We start from the raw sequence: 18,620 nt of genomic DNA, 5'->3' as shown, positions 1-18,620 counted from the left end.
CGCAAGCCCATGTATGAATGTTTTTCAACCGTAATTGCGGTTTCAAAACTGTTGCAAATTACCACCGTCTTCAAGAGAGTGGTAATGCACTCGCAAAAGAAAAAGGGTCCCCAGTGGAACACTTCCCCTTTGCAAATGCAGGGGCAAATATTTTTTAAGGGCAGGCAATGGTCCCAGGGACCACTACCTGCCCTTAAAAAAATGAAACGATAACTTTTAAACTACATCAACTTTGTCAGTTAAGGTATGAAACATACATTAGTTTCTTGATTGTAGTAATGTAGGGCCAGATGTACGACTGTTTTTGCATGCGCAAACAGGTATGCGAGCCCGTTTGCGCATGCAAAAACAGCATGGGCCATGTACAAAGCATATTTAGCGAGTTACAATATATTTGTGACTCGCTAAAAAAGTTTTGAGACTCGCTATTAGCGAGCGCAAGCCCATGTATGAATGTTTTGCAACCGTAATTGCGGTTTCAAAACTCTTGCAAATTACCACCGTCTTCAAGAGAGTGGTAATGCACTCGCAAAAGAAAAAGGGTCCCCAGTAGAACACTTCCCCATTGCAAATGCAGGGGCAAATAGTTTTTTAAGGGTGGGCAATGGTCCCAGGGACCACTACCTGCCCTTAAAAAAATGAAACGATAACTTTTCATTTTTTTCTTTTTTAAATGCATCCCATTTCCTTCTGTTGAGCCCAGCAGGCCACCATACCTGGGAGGGCCTGCCATTCCCAATAGGGAATTGCAAGTGGCTCATTAATATTCATGAGACTCTCCATTTGCAACCCCATTGGAAATCATGGGCACTCCCAGATATGGTGGCCTGCTTGGCTCAACAGACCACCATGTCTAGGACTGCTTTTAAACAAAGCAGGTTTTTTTAATGCAGCCTGTTTTCCTTAAAGGAAAACAGGATGCATTTACAAAAGAAAAAAATGAAAAGTTTCATTTATTTTTTTAAGGGCTGGTAGTGGTCCCTGGCAATTTGCAACCTACATCTGGCCCGAAATGTTTTCACTTTGTATTTTTGGAACAGTGTGTGGCTTTTGAGTGGTATTAACACTCTCATAAACAGGTCTCTGGTACACACAGTTTTAGCTGCCTGTTGACTCGAATAATTGGTTTTACTATACAGCGAGAGGGTTTTGGGTCAGCACCTTGCTCAAGACTGGATATCTCTGTTGTCATTCTTCATGGTCTACTCTTGATGTGATCGCTTTCCTCCAAATTTTTGTAAATGTCCACACATGAGCATTTTTGTTTCACAGTGTTCTGAATGAATGACTGCTATCCTTCCACTGCTGAAATTGCTTGCATTCAGGGACCTACTTTCTTTTTTTTCTTTAAATGCATATATGTTCTTGCTCTGCCTGTTTTGTTCCCCTCCCTACACTCATCAGGACCATTTCCAGCAGATGTTGCCTTGAAGTTGTTAACAGCGCTCGAAAATAGAGCAGTCACTACAGCCACCATAAAAACACAGCAGATCCCAACTAACTGAATAAAGTATGACTAGTTTAGCCAGTTGGTTTCATTTTTGATTGTCTTGATTGCAGTGACTGTTTAATGTGCATAGGTTTCGCATTTAAAGTGGACAGTAGAGTCAGTGGTGCTGGAACAAATTGTAGAGCGGTGCTGCTCTCAATGTCACTGAAGGCACAGGAATTGTGAAAATTCCAAGCCTCTCACAAAAAACATGCGTAGCAAATATATTCAGCAGGACAGTACTAGGGTGTATTTTGTAGTTGGTAGGGTTTTTGGAGAGCACAGTTGTAAATATATTACTATTGCATTGTAGCGCAGTATCATTTATAGACAGCACATTTTCCATTGAAATGGCCTCTAAATGAACTCTGACATGTAGTTTTTTAAAGACAAAAAATGCACAAATGATAATGTGTGGTAATCGGTTTCAGGAAATGAGTATGCCTTGAATGATTTTGATCCTATTAAAATCTTTGTTTCCATCACACTTCAGAATTATAAAAAAGCATGTCATTTGTGCTTTCCCAATGCAGTGCGTGCAACAACATTCTTTTTATTTCTTTTTATGTTTACTTACCTGTAATCGGCCGTAAACCATAGTTTACTATCCCCAACCCTGCCCCTCCCCCACCCCACTTCACTGCCCGTCAGGAGCTCCCGCCACTGACCCCTAAAGACCTCTATCTTAGAAGTACAGCAAATGTTACCAGATAAAAACAAAATGTAAAGGCATCTTTATTGCTCATTCACCTTCTGAACTCCAGCAATGGTTATTTTGCGTGTGCTGCAGCACCCTTAGCACTCTTACTTCCAGCCTCTATGAGTAAAGCTTTACAATTAACCTTTAAAAACAACATTATAATACTTTTCCTGCTTTGTTTTTGTGTTACAACCAATGCCGTTCACTTTTCCTACACACATTGGGGTAGGCATGCACAACAGATAAACATAAACAGGAGGGAGTTTAATATAATCTTAGACAAAACTGCTATTTAGTGCGCAGAAGAAGCATGCATGTTTTCCTACCCTGCCTGTAATTATGGTTGTAGCACTGATGGAGCAAGGATTTGCATGTTAAGCGACTTGCTCGTACTCATGAACCTCAAATAACTCTAACCGTAATAACCAACATGTTTGTCTTACTAATTTGCCCCATATTCTTACACTGTTTGGGTGTCCGAGCGAAGCTTGCTTATGTGTTTACTAATCCTAATACGCTTGCATCTAAAATGGCTGCTGCTACGCGGGAATTTCTACTGACGTACTCACAGCTTTGAGGGAATCTGTTGCTTCTGAGCACTAGTGCTAAAATGGCTGTTCTGTGTTCTCACATGCAAGAAGCTTGCATTGCTGCTGTCGCTAAGCTGTTCGTTCTGCTAAATCCTATAGTTTATATTGAAATAATGGGTATAGTGTAGAGATTCATGGTATACAGTGTATTCATTTTATTCTGTGTTCTAAAACTGTTTCCTTTACTTTTCGGTGCTTATTACTCCATTTTGGAAGTCCTTTCCGAGCATGTCGCCCTGAGGAGGAAAAGTTAACTCTGCAGCATTGGAACCCAGCCAGATGGCAGCCACAGCCAAGATGCGCCTGGGAACCCGACCTGCGACCCAGCGAGAAGGAGCTGAACTGTACTGAAATTTGTTACAATTGTATTCGATGTTATATTCACCATTGTTAACCAAAGAGCATATGTCATGAAAACCTGGAATTCAATGGGCGTTAACGGAATTTGAATAAGGAGTCTGAGAAAGTCTAAAATTTAGGTGGTGTGATGACCTGTCCTCCTTCTTTGTCCATTCGAAATTGGGGATCCTTACACTTGCAACATTGGGGGGTGGTACACTGACCTGAAAAACCGTATAATTAACGTAGGTTTAGCTAGAGAAATTGTCCTACTTGTCCGAATAGCTGACCTGCCACTGACCCAACGCACTCAATAGGTGACTGAAAGCAGAGAGCTGCGGAGCACTCTGTTGGGAGGTTCGAGGACCCAATCGGGATTTTTGGGAAGTGAAAGTGCTGGCGAAGCACTTTACTGATAAAAGTTATAACCCAATCGGGTCTTGGAAGATTCCTTGCAGAGAGGGAGTAGCGCAGGCGTTGCAACCGAAGCTGCGGGTGCTGGTCTTAACCTTTGGTGAACCGGACCTGATCCAAATTTTGGGGTTATCCTGTCCTGATTGTCCATGAGCTGCACCTGCTTGCCTACTGGCACTGAAGTCTTTGGGGTTCCTCCTGTCCTTTCCAACCGACCCGTGGCCAGGGTTGGTCTTCACTCTATCCTAGGTAAATATAAGTCTGTGTGGGTGATGGTAAATTAACTTGCATTCCTTTTTCTTACCTTTCCGAATTTGCAAAGTCTGCTTGATTACATATGTTCCTTTTCTTTCCCCATTCCTTGGTAAATTAGATTTTCATGTGTTTCATTGATGATCAGTGTGTTCCACTTTTACCCACCTTTAGCCAAATGCTGGATGTTTCTATAATAGTATATGTTCCTTTTCTCAACCCGCCCTTTCAGGAGATGAACTGAATTCAATAGTATGTTCCAAATCTTACCTTCCCTATAGTGATTAAGCTCAAATCTGGATAATCAAATTGCATAAGTTGCGTTTCCTTTCAAACTGCTAGTGAATTGTGAAAGTCTTTTGGTTTAGTATGTTCTCTTTCTTTACCCGCCTTTAATCAAGTTGCAAAAGTCTGTGTTCCAAATTTAGCATGTTCCTTGTTTCCACGTTCCCTTTATATTTACGTTTCTAAATGATTAACCTACTCTGTCTTATTCATAGTTATACACTGTTTCGGATTTTGATTATTGATAGTCTCATCGCAATTAACTTGTGGCTCATGACATATGATGATGATGATGATGATTAGATAAAAGTTTGAACCTACCCTGAGTCTGTGGTGATTTTATAAATTAAAACATTTTATAATGTTTTAAGTGCCTTTCCCTTAACTCAACTCCCTGATCCAGTGTGTTAGATACTTCTGGGCCTTAGTGCAAAGATTGGAAAGTTACTGATATAGGAATCAGAAATACCATTACGAACTATACTGGTTAGTTGCCTAAAATAAATGTTAGAGTGACGATTTGGTATTATGGGCCCAGGTGAGTATTGGTAAAAATTCCTAGCTGTGTGACCTGCGCGCTCTATCAGCACAAAAGGGTTAAATACTTCAAGTACACAGCTCTCGAGGACGAGTCTGCCCCTTAAAAATGAGCTACTAAAAAAAACAACTAAGTACAACTAAGTACCACTAAACTGGATAATAGTAACATCTGCAATTTACAACGTACAGAAACAGCAGAAGTCAAAATTATATTCTCTAATGCAAAAGTGATATTTCTCTATTGTGAGACTAGGCATAAAATCTGCATATGTTTCATAAACGCCAAAATTCTTTACCTTTCATGATAGGAAAGTTTGATATTTTGAATTCGACCAAGTTTCTTTGAAGGTATAGACCCTCTAGACGTAGTATTTCTGTCCACTTTTTTAAAGTATGCAACACTGGTTATTTAAATCACAGCATCAAAGGGTTTAAAGTCAAAAGTCACAAAGATTTGAGCTATTTCTTCGCTGACATGATTTTACCACTGTTAGTGTTTTTTTATATGGCTCGATGATTAATGCATAATTTCCCAGTGTTGCTGAGTTGCACAGGTAATTTATGGTACAGGACGATTTGACGCACCTGGAACAATGAGTGTCATGGCTGCACAACCACAGCCACCTACATGACAATGCGTATGTGACCAATTCAATTTTATCCCGATCCCGCGATGATGCCTCACCCTTACTCTGAACATGATTGGAAACAAAAGCAGAAATGGTGAAGAGAAATAGGAAGCAGGGCTGTAGAGGCTCTGACAGCAAAGTAAGTCACTCACAGCATGACCTTACATATACTTACAGTGGGCTTTGAGTAAGCCCCTTGCCTGTTTCTCTTGATTTGAAGCTTTTCTTTCTATTCTTGTGTTTGTCACAGTCTTGAAGTGTTTTTTTTTTTTTTGCATTAGTTGTATCCTCCCAGTCCCTATCACGCTAGCTGTGTTTACGTTTTTTCTAAATGGATTATTTTGAGGCTTGTATGCCGCAAAACGCTAGTGGACCACTTCCTTAATGTTTCAACTCATGTGCACACTTTTTTCCACTTTTTCTACTTTTCCATAATTTAATTTACCATTCTAACATGGATGGCCACCGTGCGTCATAATGCATGTGCAAGCATGCGTCACAACGCACTTGTGCAAGCACCAGATGCATCTGTGCACATTGCACGCCATCTTGGGATGAGTTTTCTTTTAAACAAAACCCCTTTCAAGATGGCAGACATTACGTGTTCAGGTGTCTTTATGCATCCGTTAGGATGCCACTATCAACATACATTGGCTGGGCCAATAGCTCAGAATTAAAAAGGCAGGGCTTATTGGCTATGCCAATGCCTGTTCTGTTTCTTATTCTACATAACGTATTCTAAGCAGAATATCTATGGGCCTGATTTACTGAGCTGCTCTTCTGTCTTAGGATCCTCTAATGGAAAGTCAGAAAGGCTTTCATTTACAAAGGGTTTTATATTAGTTTTGTCAGGTCTTGAAAGTCTTAAGAGTGCCTTTTCTCTATTATGGGCTATGTATTCGACCAAATAATGCCTTAAACGTAAGATTTTAAAGTTCTCTGTTCAGTATCTCATACTCCAATTTAAGTTTAACAAATGTCACTATAACATCTGTTTCAGAACATCTACCAATTTGTAAATATTCGAACTCAGTAAAATATATATAAAAAATACAGACCTGCATGAAACTATTTAGACAGTATTTATAATGTATCAACTCACCAATAAAAACAGCTTTCTCATCGTCTGAACAAAGGTTGTAACACCTTGGGAAGAAGGTGTCTGGATTTGCTTCTACATACCATGGCAGATTTCTCAAATTCAAGCATAATCCAATCTTTAATTAGAAAAAATGGTTTCGTCATTAATAAAATAATATTTCCTGTAAGCAAATATCATTATTTTCAGAGCTGTAGAATTGCATTTATTTTTGTACTAAACATAAGGTTGTTGACAGATACCTGGCAAGACACATTTCAGATTCTTCAAACTGGGCTGGTACAAATGTACCGAACATTCATTGAAATAAAACTAGCATTTTTGCTGACTGGCTTTTTGGGGAGAAGGAGGCCTTTGACTGCCCCGTGGAAGATAAAATTAAATCATGGTTAGCACTACAATACAGTAAATAGGCCACATCAATTAAGGTGTTCTGACAGCAACACTAATGTGACAGAGAGGCTAAACTGAGAACATAAAGTGCCTGGAAAAGCAAGAAATAAAAACATATTGAATTAGTATCAAATAGAGAAAAAAAAAAGATTAATTGGCACACGACAAAATCTACAGCTCTCATTTTGTTAGTTTAGATGTACTACTGCCAAAGATAAAGCGTAACGAGAAAACCAGTCCAAGTGGCTCTCTTCTAGGTGCTGGTGTGCACAGTGGCATAGCTAGAGAAACATGGTCCCTAGTGTAAGGCAGGAACTGGACATCCTTGCCGCTGCTTGAACTGTGAAATACAGCAGTGATCACGGTTCACTGAGCCCCTCGGTCCTCTAGGCTCCAGTGTCACGGCAGCTGCAGCACCAATGGGAGCAAAAGGTGATTGCACACCTGGGTGTGCAAAAGGTGAGTCCTGACAGGTGTCAGGTGAGCGACAGTGCTGGCATCTGACTGCATTGTACATCATATTGTGTGATCCTGGGCGAGAGCTCAGCATCATGTGACTCCGGCGCGCAACGCCCATCGGGCTCAAAGGACTTTAGCAGCTTGGAGAACCACTTCGCTCCGTTTAGGTCAGTGACGATATCGTCCATCGTCGGGGTGATATGGCGCTCTCTCTTCACGGCGGCGTTGGGGAGCCTCATGTCAATGGCGCCAGGCTGTTTGGGTTTGAGCGACACGACCAGCGGCGACACCCAGGGAGTCGGTCCTGACACCTTCTCAATGACTCCAAGATCTTCCAGTCTTTTGAGTTTGGCCTCCACTTGTGGTCGGAGGTTGAACGGCACTCTCCGGTGCCTGAGGGCGACCGGGCGCACGGAGGTGTTGAAGTGTAGCCGCACTTTCTTTCCTTTGAGTTTCCCAAGGCCTCTGAATAGTGCTGGGAATTCTTGTAGCATGCTGTCCGCATGTGATTGATGGACTTGGTTTGCGAAGAACACTAGCCCTGGTCTTCGGCTGTGTGGTGACAGCTTAGGAGTGTGCCCTTTTTCCTTCTGTAATGTGGAATCGAGCTTCTGTCGAGTATTAGCCGTTTACGATGGTGGTGCTGATGACCCCTCGCAGTGGCAGTGGGTCAGTGCCCCCATAAGTGTAGATGTGTGCGCTCGATGGTGTTAGTGCGGGCTTGGGTGACATTTGCTCATATTGTTCGGAATCCATAACGTTTACTGACGCTCCTGTATCTATGAGTGCTCGCATTTCTGTACCTTCAACGGAGACAGTGCACATGGGTGGCGGCCTTCTCTTTGTGGACACCCTGCTGACGTATGATATCACGTACACTTCGTCATCATCGTCGTCTTCATAGCGCGGTCTTCTTTCTTGGGCTTGACTATCCGGTGGCGGGTGTTCGGGCTCCAGCGACAGTCGTCTGACTCGTTGTGTTAATGATTTGGGTCCATACCCTCCACGTGGTCTTGGGGCGTTTGGCCTGTATCTCCCTCCTTGACATACTGCTGCAAAGTGGTTCAGCCTGCCACACTTTAAACAGGTTTTTCCGTTTGCACTGCATGTTGCTGTCGTCGGGTGGTCCTCGCCGCAGTAGGCGCACTGGGTGCTTCGGGATTGCCATTGTCGCGGGCGGTAGGCTTGTGGTCTTCTTTGCAACGAGTCCACCCTTTCTACCTTGATCGGCGCCATTTTAGATGCTGCCGGCAGTGCCATTGGTGAGCGCAACGCCATCTCCATTTCATCGGCCCGCGCGTCTGACAGTTCGTGGGACCGGGCAAGGACGAGTATCTCATCTAAGGTGATCCCAGGCTGTCTGAGAATGAGTTTTCTTAACAACTTTGAATGACACCCCACGATTATTTGGTCTCTTATCTCTTCTCTTGGATTATCGAATGGGCAGCTACTGGCCAATCGGCGTAGTCTGGCGTAATATATGTCCATCGATTCCGCTTCCGTTTGCCATGCCCTCTTGAATTTAAACTTCTCGAAATCATTGTTCAGTTAGGGGTCAAAATGAGCGTTGAGGGCGTCGGCCGCCGCGTCATAGTCTTCTTCTCCTCCAGTGTCGGGGAGAGTCTCAAAAAGGTCATATATTTCGGGGCCTTCATATAGGATGAGGAGGGACCTCTTGACTGTCCCGTCCATTTCGCGGGTTCCTTTAAAGTATAGGTTGAGTCGACCAAGCCACGCTTTCCACAGCGGCGCTGCCGTCGCGGGGTCAGTTGCTTCGCTGAATGGTGGAAGAGGTGCGACTCCTGTGTGTGCGTGGCTGATCATCTGGGGTCTTGTGGCCAGGTTCTGTGCATGTCCTGCAGGGCCGGGTGGAGGTGGTCCTGTTGCTGCAGCTCCTTGCGCTGCGTCCGTCATCTTGTTCCCCTAGGTGAGAGGTGCTGCAGCTCCCTGGGAAGTATTAGGCCAGGTACTGTTCCCTCCCACTGTTGAGTCGACCCAACTCCTCTGAGTGGCGGTCTGTGGGCGTGTGTGGCTCCAGATAGGAAGACCAGGGTTGGTATGAGGCTACTCCCTTCCAAAATGCGGCCACTGAGCTGCCCTGGGACACTAGCGAGTGCAGTTCTATAATTATTTGCAGTGGCCAATGCTTGTTGGATTTGCCCCAGGCACTTGATGTCGAGTGTGTTGCCAATGCTTGATTGTACAGATGGGCGAGGCAGGCGGGGCTGCAGGGGATAGGCCCACGCCGAGCGAGGAACTGCTGGGCTCGCAGGATCGAGGGTAGAGCCGACGTGCAGCGTCGCTCTTCTTCACCCCTCCCCCAGGTCGTGGGTGCGCAGCGCGGGCGGGGCCGCTGGCAGGTCACTCAGCCTCCAGTCGCGCGCGCGGCGAGTCCCGCCTGCTGAAGGCGCTCCTGCGAAGGAGGCGCGTGGGCGGGTCTCGAGCCGTCGCGCGGGCAGGTCGTCGGCCAAAGCGGGTGGGCTCCGCGTAGCACTCCGGCAGGCGCAGGCAGAGCGCTGACGAGCAGACCGACACACGAGGCGGGTGGCAGGGCACACACGGGGTCGGAACCGGCCTCGTCGCCAATGTGGTGGGCGAGGGCTGGGCCTCGCACGTGGATACTAGGCACACAAAAGGACAGCAGACACACTCAGTAAAGGTGAGCCGGAAAGACCCCGAGCGGTCTTCCGCTTGTTTATTATATACCCCGGAGCGAGCCCGCCCCGGGGGTGTGGGGATGCGTGTTTTAGTTGCTACAAAGTATGTGTGAGGCCCGGTGGCTCTCTACAACCCCATCCCCGTCGTGTGTCAGGCCGGCCGACTAAAGGCTTCCCGGGCTGACACATAGACAGTTTTTGAGCTTATCCCAGCCGCACCCGAGTACTTCATAGGTCTTTTAGTTTTAAAGACAAATTACAAATTGCGTGCTGAAAATTCGAAAATCGCGCGTTACGTGACTAAGCCAGCTCGTCATGCGCGCAGCGCAGGTAACGCCCATGACGAGCTGGCTTTGTCACCAGCATCAAAGGGGTTAACAAGGCTTTGTTGTTTTTTCACCCCTTCATCTCTACTCTGCTCTGCTGGAGGAATTTGCACCTCACCCCCAGCGAAATTTGGCTCTAGTTGCGCCTCTGAGGTGACTAGTGGCAATATTATCTCCCTTAATCTCCCGGATGGCACCCATCGCCTGGAAAGTTGACCGCTCTTTGCAAGTTAATTTATATAAATATAAACCAGACCGTCGTAATGCAGAGATCTTCTAGTGGGTGAAAACACTCAATTCAAGACCAGATGCTGTACAGCATATCGTATCGTCAACACCTATGAAAAACAGTATACGTGCGATATAGATTCTATGTCATCCTTATTTCTCTCTTAATTGAAATGTGCCAACGAAATAATTTTAGATTACGGCTCGAGCATGACACCTTTATAGAATCTATGTGATTGTCATTAACCTCCTACATCACTGAATTATTTGTTCTACCTACTACTAATTTAGCTTTATATGTCTTAATATATTATTTGGGGGCATTTTGTGCGAGGTTTGCAGGCACACCTGAAAGGAAGGGAAACAACTAACATTTAACCAATTACACTCGACACATGTTTTTAGATTCTTGGTATAAATGCCTGGCGCCGCTCCTCTTTCTACCCTACATTCTAGGCTTTAAGGGATGATTGATACAGAGACCCTCTTACAAGAAAGAAAGGAACTACTCCATAAGAGCGTGTACTCATCAGCATTCTTAAACACAGCTTTTCATTAAGATTTTGGGTTCAACGGAAAAGTAAAAGAGTAATCGATCTTCACAGGGATGTTTCGAATCAGTTTTAGTGTCACTTGTCAAATCAAGATTGCTACATTTAAACATTCCTTGACGTTCTTCCCCCCAAAATCGATAAGAGCACCAACATTTGAAGGGCGATAGAGTAAGGTAAATCTGTACAACATCGGAGCAGTGATCTGCGTTCCTCTGATGTCAGAAGTAGATATGTGTTAGAAAGTAAATAGATTTCGTGGCCAATGTCTAGATGGGTAGAAGTGCCTGAAGTGGGCAGGAGTGGGGGCGTGGCCAACAGCATGGAGGAGCAGGACGTGCTTCGGCTCGGCTCCCGGTGCACTGCGTGAATCCGACTACATAAACTTGCCAAATCGTCCAAACCAACAAAAAAACCGAAGTATGGGCTAGCACTGACACTCCTGCTGCCGAAATTCTGGACTTTCCGAGCGATTACAGTCGGTAATCGGCACAGGGAGGTCACACGCCGGAGCGGGTTCGCTTCCCTAAGATGGCGGCAGGGCGAGCTTCATTGGCCCGTATCTGACTCCACCCCGGCCTCCGGGACTGCTGCCTGCGGTGCGCCCTCACCCTCGGGACCGGAGGGAGTGTCCGACCAGCTGCAAAGAGACCTGACCCCCTGCACCCCCTCTATCCCCGGTGAGCGGCTTCCTGAGGGACGGCGGCGGCCGGTGACTGCAGCGGCCGAGAAATACACCAGACAGGGCCTGCCGCTGGGTGAGGGGCCCACGGCCGAGGCGTGTGGACTGCGGGGGAGCCGCTGCGGGACAAGAGCCGGAGCCCTCTGACCCAGAGGGACCCGAGAACAGGTGTTGTCCGGGAGATCCTGGGGTGGAACCTCCCCCCTCTCTCCCGATTCCAGTGTCTGGCATGCCCGCGCTGCTGCACCCGGCCCCGGAGAGGCGTGCTGCCGCCTGAGACGGGGATCGGCCGGTACGAGGGACTCAGATGCGGCACGGCAACCGGTGAGTGAGAACCTGCCCTCCCCTCACCCCTTACCCCCACGAGTGAAGACCAGGCCGGGGCCCCCATCGGAGAAGTACAGCTGACCTGCAAGGGTGATTGGGGGGGTTGCACTGCAGAAGAGAGGGCCCCCGTCACCCGAAGGGATCCAGACCGTGGACACTAAGGGGTTGGGCCGGCGACGCTGCCCACCGTGACAAGAAAACTCTGCGCAATTATCTGAAGGGACCCGAACGGCGGGAAACGCATGACTCTGCATTAAGTGCCCCTCTGGGTCTGAGGGCCTGCTTATACTGCCTGGGAACCACGCTCCTCTAGCCCTTTGAACTGATCTCTCTGGGGGCCAATCACCATCATAAACTGTGGAGGAGAGGGCCTACTGCCCACGGAAGACCCGAACTGGTGGGGCAGACATACTATTGGTACTAAGGAGGACAGTGGTGGTTAACACGGGTTGCGCTTGATCCACGCCGCCCGGACTACATTTCACCCACAGTGCTATCGAGACAGAGGTGGGTGAGACGATTTCCCTCCCACTCCCCGGCTTGCCGGGCAACACCAGGCGACTTTGGTACCGACAAGGTATCGAAATGGGGAAGAGGGACCCAGCGGCGAGACCGGCCAGACAAGAAACTATTGAGAGCTACGCCACTACAAGGGCGCAAAAGGAGATGACCCAGGGGCTGCCGGGAACATGCACGGACACGGCCATGCTGCTGGAGGCGATTCAGGCCTCCAGGACTGATATACAAGACTCCAGAACAGCACTAGAGACTAAAATAGGCGAAGTGGGCTCTGAAGTCCTCTTACTGCGCCAAGACTTCAGGAACCTAACTGAGAGGGTGACGACGGCGGAGAACAGAATTGGTGAAGCTGAGGACTCTATTACCACCCTCCGAAAGGATATGGCATAGCTACAGGCATCTCTCAACTGTTGTGGAGGGTGGACGATGCCGAAAACAGGGCGAGGCGCAGCAACCTTCGCTTCGTGGGCTTTAGTGAGGGCATTGAAAAGACTGATGTAGCGGCCTTTCTGCATAACTGGCTAAAATCAACATTCCCGCAGGCCCAGTTCTCGAACTGCTTTGTTATAGAAAGAGCACATAGGGCCCTGCTGATGAAACCGCCGGAGGGAGCACGGCCGCGGCCGATCATTGCACGTTACCTCAATTATGCGGACAGGGACCTTATTCTCCGGGAAGCAAGAAAAAAAGGAGAACTTAGGCTGGAAAACACAACTATCATGATCTTCCCAGACTACAGCCAGGACGTCCAGAAGCAGAGGCGATCCTACGACTCGGTCAAAGCAAAACTCCAAGATCTGCACATAGCGTATATGTTGCTCTTCCCAGCGTAACTGAAAGTGCTGTTCAAAGGCAAGTCCCACTTCTTCAACAACCCAGAGGAGGCCGGGCAGTGGCTGGAGGAGCAGCCCATACTCCGGGAAGCCGAAGAGGAAGGTCGCAGAATCCGAACAGAAATGGCGGCGGCCAACTTCCGGAGGAATTCACCTAAGACACAAAGGTCCCAAATCCTGAGAATGAGACGAGGCTCACATCCATCACCTCATCCAGAACATCATGCGACGGGCCCGGGAGGAAGAAGCCGGGCGGCGCCTACAAATGACCTACCGGGCCAGGGGTCCAGGTTCGGCTGTCTGGCCCACCACACTGGAGCAGAGACGGAAAATATGGAAGGTGAACGTATGTCGGATGCGGAAGAATTGACTGATCATTCACTGCACCCCCTGGCTGAGGCAATCCGTGAGATGGAACAGGGGGCAACTGGCGGAACTGACGAACTTGACATCGACACACAAGACTCTAACTCCTGAGGACGTTTGGAACTGATATCCGAGGCAGCAGTGCACCGCTGCTGGGGACACGCAAGTTGACAATTTCTTTTTTTTTGCCGTGTTGACTCACATCACTGTTAGTGGTTTTTGCTGGTGATCCCATCGCCCTGTTCGGCACGGGTATTTCGGGCCACAGGATACAGGGATATTACCACATGATCAAGCCTACAGAGGCTCTCGTTAGAGCCCTGGAGGTAGTTTGGATTTGGGATTCACTGGGAGGGCGACAGACCTTTACCACCTGAAAGTCCTATTGGTCAATGGTTGCACGGATGGGATGGACGGGGGGAAGGTGGGGAGTAAGAGGGTGGTGAGGGGGATGTTTACACAGCTTTGTTGGGGGGATCTTGGTTGGGGGGAGGGGGGAACAGTTGATTGAATGAAGTCACGCGTCTTGGTGCTCCATGCTACACCTCCACTATGGGACACATCCGCATACTCCTAGTGTTATCCAAGAATGACAAATACGGTAACTGGCTCATCCACAGACAGTAGAAAGGTTACTGTCCTAACCTGGAATGTAAACGGACTCGGAAACATAATCAAGAGGGGGTTGGTCAACTCGTTTCTGAAAAGGCTAGACCCGGATATCACCTTCCTACAGGAAACCCACCTCAAGGGACAAAATTGCCCCTTCATAGCCAGGGGCCGCCATAAAGTGCTGGCACATGCGGGCTACCCCACGGATTCGAGAGGGGTGGCGATCCTCATAAAGAACACCACCCCGTTCGGTGTCACACGCACCTGGGTCGACCCACTGGGGACTTGTGTCGGGGTCCAGGGGACATGGCGCAGACGCATATACACTCTTATCGGTCTACGCACCGCCCAAGCTACAGGCAAAAACTCTTAGGACACTGACCAACATACTCCTTGACACAGCCAACATCATTCAGATAGTTGGAGGAGACTTTAACAATGTCATGGAATTGGAGAGGGATAGGTCGGGGCACCGACCGCAAGAGGGAATTGGACCCCCCAGGCCCAAATAATGACGACTATAGGTCTCACGGATGTCTGGAGGTGGTTGCGACCACGACACACTGCTTATTCCTTTTACTCAGCCGCCCACAGGACATTCTCCAGGTTAGACTATATATTTATGTCCAGACAGCACTTGACGGTAGACACGACAGGGGAATACCAGGTGAGAGGATTATCTGACCACTCACCCCTGTTAGTAAGGTTGGGCCACAATCGGGGTGGGGAGAGGCCTCTTGGCGCCTGGCCGCCTGGGACCTCTAGAAAGCACCAATACTGAGAGGAGTGAGAGCGGATGTCAAGGTCTACATAGCCGAAAAACGAAGGGTCCATTGCTTCAGGTGTGATCCTATGGTGTTGCGTGCTTATCTAGGTTCCTGATCGATACTGTGACCTTATGCCCCTATTCGGCTATAAATCCATTTATTCCCTATATTGGCATAACCGTTCAAGTGCGATTTTCTGAAAAGTCATCTCTGGCCTCACACAAACAGAGCCACATTCCAGCATGACTCTCTGCTACTTCCTTTGCGACCAATTAGTGCAATGACAGAGCAGCAGTCACTATCTGATATTCCTAGATAACACTCCGAGTTCTTCAACAAGATAAAAACTTAGCAAACCTGGAAATCCCCGCTTGCTATGTTTTGATTAGTAATGGAACTCTAATGAGCAACTGATAACTGTCACTTCCTAGTGACATCTTTAATTGACGTCTTATGTCCAGCAAACTTGCGTCAAACCCGGCACCTGTCAGGTATAAATATTACCAACGTTGCCTTAAGCAATGAGAGAAATACGAGCTGCGAGTTCGTTGCCTGTTGCTGATGCCAGCTGCCTGCATGACCCTGTGTTGGTAAATCTAGCACTCTGTCGCTGCAGCCTGCTATCCTGTGGTGGTGAAGCTGCTGATTACCATTATCGCCGCTAAAGCGCGACCTATGGTGCAGTACGCTTGAGGAGCCGAGCAGCCGTCCCTCTGCGAAGACATCCAGCAGATTCCAGCTGCCCGCGGACGCTGTCCCCCTCCTTCCTCGACGCGCTGAGGAGAGCCGCTGCCTTTCTCGTGCAGAGAAATCCAGCCACGGCGCTTCCGGTTTACCCTCGCGGGTGATTGGGATATCGAGAGAGACCCCTGAAGGAGATACCAATCCTCCATCATTCTATTCAGAGGTATGGTGTTGACTAAACCCTTAGACGAGAATTCTTGAAACAAACCTTGGCAAAACCAACTTAACTTAAGCTACCTACTTACTCCCCTTCCACGTGTTAGGCTTAGGTCAGGCACACTGGGGTAGGCTTAGTTAGAAGCACCAGTTGAGTATGTTAGCCTAATGTATATATGACTGTATATATGTTTTATTACTTTTAAAACCATTGTATGGCTAAGAAACCATATCAATGCTTTTACAGTTCTATTTCGCAATCCTTATCTTACTGTACGTACTTTTTATAATAACAGTTATTGCAATTGTGGCAATACATTTCTCTTGTACGAGAAGAAAGACTGTTCAATAAATGTTAACCCTTTATTGATAAACGCCCGTCTCTCTATTCTCTACATACTGTGAAAGTAAACTGCACTAGACTGACTGAGTGAAATCTATGTCTATTGTTTCACACGACCCTAGAGATTGACTCTTGATCTGAGGAGCAAAGTTGTCATGTTGCACGGTTGTTGGAAAACTGAATCCCTTCTTGTCTGTGCCAAGGAAGCTGATCACTTCCTATGCAGAGAAGAAAGTTTCCAGTGACCTCTGAGCTAGTTGGTAACACAACCCAATTAAGTTTAGCATAGTCAGTGGAGGCCTGGAATATAAGCAGTTCCACGTCGATACTACTGTTTATGTTATTCCAATGCGCAGGGCCTAGTGGGAAACTAGAAACTACACTACATGGCGCCCAACGTTTTGGTAAGGCGATAAACTAACGCAAGACTTATAGAGTAACTCAGTCGTGCATATTTCACACCCCTTTCTCCCGTAAATACTCCAATAGACGTCTGGAGTGGGTGAAAGGTTAAAATCCGCCCGACCTTAGTAGGAAGAGATTCCTATGTAAAGCTCTGGTTTATTCAACGTTGAAGGATACAGTGTTCCAAAATATTGTGCACCTAATCTTTGTCTCCTTGGAGACCTACTCTGCAAAAACTGCATTTATACAATGTCAGTAGAAAACAACGGCACCACTGGGGCCGGAGCAGATGCGACTCAGCAAGGTCCCGAATACACAGACCCGGGTGCTATAATCATCCCGGCACAGTTAAGAAGATCTATAACTTTAAAACTTATAGAAAACGGACTGACACCTCAAGGTGGTACAGTAATTTTCGTGATAGAGGCTCACGAGTATCGGCAGACAGAGGTCTTCTATTCATGGATAAACTTTCCAGCGGCAAACGCTGCAACACAAGAGTTTCACTATTACAAAATAGAGAAACCTCCGGAAGAGTACGCTCCTTTCAAGGAGATTGAAATTCCACTTAAATTTCAAGAGCATCTGCTCTGGTTTAATGACGCCCTAAAACATAATGATCACATTACCCGGCTCGGTCCACTAGGTAGACCAGGAGCCACGTGGCCGGTTCTAGCCAGCTACACACCACATCCTGACATTAAAAAAATGTCTAAGGAAGAGCTGTTAGCACAGCTAAACACATTAATAAAAATACATAGGCAATTAGTCCAATATGTAATGCGGACTGCAACAGTCCAGCCAGCTGTTAATTCACACCAGCTGACCCCTCATCAGGGGAACACAAATAAAATTACACCACAGAACATACAGTCATGTCTTGGTAAAACACCCGTAAAACGGGAACAAATTCCTTTCTGGTTAGCCCAGAAAATCACTCAAATAGAGGCGGTATTTCCTGATACTACCCCTATTGAGAAACACAGAATCTTGACCATCTGCCTTCCTATGGGAATCGCACCACACGTGGAGGACTGCGACACTTGGGGTACAGTCTTTGCTTCCATTTACACAAAAACACACGGTGTTCCGTCTATGGCGGTAATACCAGAAGTGCTAAAACAGATTCAAAATGAATTCGGTCCAGAGCCCGCTTTAAATCTAGGTATGAAATTACTGAAAGACTTCAAGCAGGTCTCGGCTATATTACTAGCTAACATAAAAGGAGAAGCAGCATCTGTGGCGATTCGCCAGATGGTGAGAGAAACAGATATAAAAGATCCTGTTGAACTTGCCAAAATCATAGAAAAATGCTATGAAGAATTAGGTAGAGACAGCTTGGGTGGGAAGCCAGTTAAGCCCCAACTGCTCGAAAATCCTGAAAAATTATTTATTAAAAATAATTCAAACACTCCTAAAAAGAGCTGGGATGGAAATAAACAATCCGCTCCCAAGGAAAAAGTTTTCCAGTCCAGAAGAAGGTCTCCTCGACGGAGGGAAAGAACTCCGACTCGAGAACGCCAGTCTCCCCAACGGGAGCCCTCTGAGAAAAGATATAACCTTAGAAATAGGGATAATCTGAAAAAACCTGATAGATATCAAAGTATTGATACACGTCCCTCTCGATCTCTTCCACAGAATTCGGAAAGAAGAGGACGGTCAGACCCAGGAGAGCACACCAAGTCCAAAGACAAGGAACCTGCTCAGAATAAGAAATCTCAATTTCCTAAAAAGAAGGTAGCCAGTATTAGAGTAATCAACCATGCCGAGAATACTGAGGACACAGTTGAAAAACGGGGAGTGGGCATTGACAATGTTGGACAGTGCAGCAGAAATCAGTATAGCGCGCAAGATCTTGATGAGTCATCTGGAGACAGTGGACACGAATGAATACATTCAGGTTGAAACTGCCGAC

The 18,620-nt window shown here is 46.9% G+C and overlaps 1 protein-coding gene across 1 annotated transcript in view; it reads right to left on the bottom strand.

Moving 5' to 3' along the window:
* Positions 1–18,620, bottom strand: part of TTLL8 (tubulin tyrosine ligase like 8) — a 759,264-nt gene that overhangs the window by 535,439 nt on the left and 205,205 nt on the right. Inside the window, exon 11 of the mRNA XM_086930808.1 lies at positions 6,341–6,455. Within this exon, the coding sequence (XP_086786934.1) occupies positions 6,341–6,455 (115 nt within the window). The remainder of the gene's footprint in view (positions 1–6,340; positions 6,456–18,620) is intronic.

Source organism: Lissotriton vulgaris, chromosome 1_1 (assembly GCF_964263255.1).
Source record: "Lissotriton vulgaris chromosome 1_1, aLisVul1.2, whole genome shotgun sequence".
Classification (NCBI taxonomy): domain Eukaryota; kingdom Metazoa; phylum Chordata; class Amphibia; order Caudata; family Salamandridae; genus Lissotriton; species Lissotriton vulgaris.
The sequence above is the reverse complement of the archived record's forward strand: the minus strand, read 5'-3'. Positions and strand labels throughout refer to the sequence as shown.